This window comes from Alligator sinensis, unplaced genomic scaffold, assembly GCF_000455745.1.
Source record: "Alligator sinensis unplaced genomic scaffold, ASM45574v1 scaffold1676_2, whole genome shotgun sequence".
Taxonomy (NCBI): Eukaryota; Metazoa; Chordata; order Crocodylia; family Alligatoridae; genus Alligator; species Alligator sinensis.
In genome coordinates this window covers 48,765-53,737 of record NW_005843509.1, presented here as the reverse complement: position 1 = coordinate 53,737, position 4,973 = coordinate 48,765, and the positions used below count along the sequence as shown (strand labels likewise).

The 4,973-nt window shown below is 62.8% G+C and overlaps 1 protein-coding gene across 1 annotated transcript in view; it reads left to right on the top strand.

Moving 5' to 3' along the window:
• Window positions 1-4,973, top strand: part of LOC102378759 (transcription factor COE1-like) — a 36,315-nt gene that overhangs the window by 8,252 nt on the left and 23,090 nt on the right. Inside the window, exons 3-6 of the mRNA XM_014527428.1 lie at window positions 2,656-2,812; window positions 2,988-3,107; window positions 3,391-3,464; window positions 3,799-3,867. Coding sequence (XP_014382914.1) covers window positions 2,656-2,812; window positions 2,988-3,107; window positions 3,391-3,464; window positions 3,799-3,867 — 420 coding nt within the window. The remainder of the gene's footprint in view (window positions 1-2,655; window positions 2,813-2,987; window positions 3,108-3,390; window positions 3,465-3,798; window positions 3,868-4,973) is intronic.

Sequence of the window (4,973 nt, the reverse complement as noted above, 5' to 3'; positions counted from 1 at the left end):
CCAGCCCCTCCGCTCCTAATGGCCTCCCCCCCCCCCCCGCGCCCGCGCAGCTCGGCTTTCCTGTAAGCGCTGCGCGCCCGGCCGGAGCCCTGCTAGGAAATGCTCTGATTCCCTTTAATAATTCATGGGGGCTCCATCTACGGATGGCTCGCCGCCTCCGCTGCCCGCGCCTCCAGGCAGGAGGGGGAGCAGGGAAACTGAGGCACGGAGCAGCTGGGGGTGGGGGGCTAGTGCCAAGAGACCCCTGCACTCCTCTGCAGCTGCCTGGCTCCACTCCCGCCATGCCAGGCCCACTACTGTCCGTCCCTCAGGGCCCCGGTGCTGAGAAGGGGCCGGATCAGGCCCCCGTGCCACAAGCTCTGGTGTCAGAGGGTACTCGTGGTCCAGGCCTTGTCCACTTGTCCTGGGTCTGCTGTGTCCAGTGCGTGTGAGTGTGCATGTGTGTGCACCACTGGGAGTGTGCTGGCAGGCTCATGTGTGCATGTGTGTGTGTGGATGGGTGGGTGTATGCTTGCCACTGGGTGTGTTCCAGCAGGCTCACGAGTGGCATTCAGCATAAATAGCGTGTACAACTGTGTGCCGGCCTGAGCATGCTGCGGGCATAAGCATGTTACTCAGCATGTGCCTGGGTGTGTGTGCACACATGAACGTGTCCCGTCACACATGTCTGTGTATGCTTCTCTGCTTGGGTCAGTGCACCCGTGCCCTGCTTCACACGTGTGTCAGGCCACGGAGTTCTGCATGTGCATCGGGCCAGGCAGCAGCCTGTCTGCCTTGGTGGGTGCCTGCCCAGCGCCAGCTGCATGGATCATCCCTGCTCTGTGCCTCAGTTTCCCCAGCTGCACCATGGCTGGGGGGAGGGGGGTCCCCGCCTGGTTTGTGCCCGTCCCTGGGTCTGTGTTCGGGGAGACGGGGCCGCAGCCACAACTCCCAGAATGGCTTGCCACGGGGCCTGGGGACTGCGGAGCAGCGTGTGTGTGTGTGTGTGTGTGTGTGTCCATGGCAGACTCCTGGGCTCTGTGTATGCAAGTGAATGTGTGTGCATGTGTGTGTCCATCCTGGACACCCAGGTTCTGTGTGTGAATGCGTGTCCCCCAGGCACCTGGTTTTGTGTGTGCATGCATGTGCTTGTGTGTGTCTCAGACTCCTAGGTTCTCTATGTGTGTGCATGTGAATGTGTGTGTCCCTGTCCTGGATGCCTGGATGCTGTGTATGTGTATGTGTATATATCCTGGACACCTGGGTGCACACGTGTGTGTGTGTACCAGATGCTTGGGTTCTGTGTGCATCCATGTGCATGTCCATGCTCCCCAGACACCTGAGTTCTGTGCGTCTGTGTGTGCACGCATGTGCGTGGGTGCATGCGTGTGTGTCCCAGATGCCTTCATTCTCTATGTGTACATGTGTGAGCATGCATGTCCTGAATGCCTGGCTTCTGTGTGTGTGTATGTATGTGTGTGTGTGTCCTGGATGACTGGGTTCTCTATGTGTGTGTGTGAGTGCGCACATGTCCCTGGGTTATGTGTGTGTGTGTGTGTGTGTGTGTGTGTGTGTGTGTGTCCTGGATTCCTGGGTTTTGCAGTGTGTATGTGTGTAGCCTGGTTGTGTGCATGTACGTGTGCATGTCCGTCCTGTTCTCCTGGGTGTGTGTGTGCGCATTCAGCGCAGGTCTGCCCTCCCCAGTGCCCACCAGGCCGCAGGTGCAGCGCCAACCATCGTGCCAGGTCAAGAACCGCCCCCCACCCCACGGGCAGCTCAGGTTTCGCCCCAGCCAGGCCCCCCACCCCGGGCCTGGCGCCCCTGCAGGCCCCGGAGAGCTGGCGCTGGGCTGAGACCTGCCAAGCTTGTGCCACCCCGTGGCAGGGCAGGGGGTATGGGGCAGGTGAGGTCCTGGGAGGATGCTGCTGTTGCTAAGCAACGCGCCTGGTACCCAGGGCAGTGGGTTAACCCTGTCCTTCCCAGTGGGTGCGTTGGGGCTGCACGGGGCCAGGCCGCCGTAGCCAGGGCCTGGCTTCTTCTCGAGATGCAGTGCATTTGTGTGCATGTGCACTTGCGTGTGCATGATCATGTATGTGCATACATGTGCACACAGATGTGCATGTGTGTGCACGCATGGATATGTCTGAGCCCAGGGGCTAGATGAGCAGGGGGCCGCGGGTTAGGAGTGAGGGCACCCCCGGCTGCCATCAATGCGGGGAGCAGGACACACGCCATTCCCATCCTGAGTCTGTCCAGCAGGGGGCAGTGACACACACAGTCACACATGCCTACACACGCACACAGCCCTGCACACACCTGCACCCATGTCCCCATGTGCACGCTTGCACATGCGCACAAACTAATCCAGACCCTTCAGCTCCCTCTGGACCTCCCCACTCCATGGGGGCTTGGAACTGACCCCCAGAGCCCCCCACCACCACCGTACCCCTGCTTGTGTGCCCCCAGGGCCAGGGATGGGGAGTCCCGCTCTGCCACTGACTGCCCACATGTCCCTGGTCATGTCCCCTGTCTGCCAGCGCCCAGCACCTCGGCCTGGTCCCTGGTGCCTGGACAGCACCAGGCAGGGGCAGCAGGGTCTGCGAGGGCACGGGGCGGGGTCTGAGGGCTGTGGGGGGAGTCTGGGGGCCGGGGTCACACTCCCCGCTCTCCCCACAGCGGGGTGGGCCTGGCTCGTGCCCACTTCGAGAAGCAGCCGCCCTCGAACCTGCGCAAGTCGAACTTCTTCCACTTCGTGCTGGCCATGTACGACCGGCAGGGGCAGCCCGTGGAGATCGAGCGCACCTCCTTCATCGACTTCGTGGAGAAGGACCGGGTCAGGAGCAAGGGGCTCCGGGGAGCACCCAGGGGGCTGTGGGGTGGGGAGGGGGAGGAGGTTTGGGCTCATGGAAGGGGGTGGAGGTGTCCAGACAGGACCCCCGTGCACCCTCTGGCCTGGGCTGTCATGAGTTTTCCCCCTGCCCTTTGCCCCCGACCTTTGCCCTGCCCAGGAGCAGAATGGTGAGAAAACCAACAACGGGATCCACTACCGGCTCCAGCTGCTCTACAGCAACGGTGAGGGGGAGCCCGCGGGCCGGGGCTGGGGGCACCGGCAGGGCTGGGGGCAGGGGGTTAGGCCGGGAGTGGGGGGCTCCTCACTGACCCTCCCGTGCCAGGGCTGAGGGGGCTGGGGGGGGGCGCTGGGAGCCTCCCCCAGCAGCTGGGGTTTTCTGGGGGCAGCTGCCATCAGCCCCCCCCATACCTGCCCCCATCCCCTACCATAGCCCCACACCCCAGCATGCCTGGCCCTGCCAGGCCCAGCTCCTGGGGGGCTGCGGGTCAGGAGTGAGGGGCACCAGCAGGGCTGGGGGGGCTGGGGAGGCCAGGCCCTGCGCTCACCCCCGGCCCCCCCAGGCCATCATCTACGAGGGGCAGGACAAGAACCCCGAGATGTGCCGCGTGCTGCTGACCCACGAGATCATGTGCAGGTGGGTGCTGGTGCTGGTGCTGGTGCTGCCGCGGCTGGGGTGGAACCGGCCCCCCTGGAGCACGGCTAATTGCCCCCACAGCACTGCACTAACGAGCCCAGGGGGGGCCGGGGGGCCTGTTTGTGCTGGGCTGAGCCCCAGGGGGGGCCCTGCCTGCGTCTACCCACTAGGGCCCCCTCCGCCCCACCCACATTAACCCTTTGCTGGCCCAGCAGGGAGGGGGTGGGGAGCACTGGGGGGGCCCTGTGGTGCTGCCTCAGTTTCCTCTCCTGAGGGCTGGGCCCAGCCCCCCGCAAAGCAGTCACAGGCTGTTCCCCCCCCTCCCCCCCCCCAGCCGCTGCTGCGACAAGAAGAGCTGCGGGAACCGCAACGAGACGCCCTCCGACCCCGTCATCATCGACAGGTACGGCGGGGGGGGGCCTGAACACCTGGCTTCCAGACCTCTCTGTGCTCCTGAGGCTCAGTTGAGCTGTGCCTCAGTTTCCCCACGTGTAAAGGGGATGCAGGGAGGGGAGGGGACCCGTCTCCGCTGCATGAAGTTGGGGCAGGGGCTGCAGGTCAGGAGTGAGGGGCATCGGTAGGGCTGGGGGGGCATGGGGGCTGCGGGTCGGGAGTGAGGGGCACTGGAAGGGCCACATGGCATCTGAGGCTGCACGTGCCAGGAGCACGCCTGGGCCAGGCACACACACAGGCATGTGTCAGCACACTGCACACAGACATGTCAGGCATGTGCCTCATGCCCACATAAGTGTCACATGCATGTTGCGCACATGCCAGAAAGATGCAACTTTCAGGTAAGTGTTGTGTGTGTGCTGTGCACACACAGACATGTGATTTGCACACCAGAGTCACACCTGTGCTATGCCTATGTGGACACACCATGTGCACATACCATGCCCACGTGGAGAGCACACATGTGCGCACACACGAACCTCCCTGCACAGGAATCTCCCACGTGTCTCACACACACACACATGCCTGCCCAGGCTGGGCTGCACACAACAGAGCTGTGTACATGCCACCCACACAGACCTGTGATTGTCACACCCCTTTACACAACTGCTTCAAACACAGGCACATCAAGCACAGACAGACATGTTACACGGCTGGAGGCAGCTCACACAGACACGTAACACGCTTGTCACACACACACAGGTCAGGCTGATGCCACATGTGGGCACAACCCCCCCAAACACAAGCATACACATGCCAGGCCCAAGCCTGCCAGGCCACACACTTCCCAGACCGGCCATGCCCAGACACAGATGCCCCGTGCACACACAGACATTTTGCCCTGCATCATGCCAAGCACATAGAAACACATGTTCAAGCTCTTTACATGGGCGGGGACAGGCTGCACTCAGACACACAGGCTCTTTGCATATATGAACACAGGTGCAAATGCATATTGTGTGCTATCCTGTGTGTGTGCAGCCTGCCAGGCGTGTGCATGACACCTAGCATAAAGAGGGCTTGCACACGTGTGCCTCTGCTGCGTGTCTCTTTCCC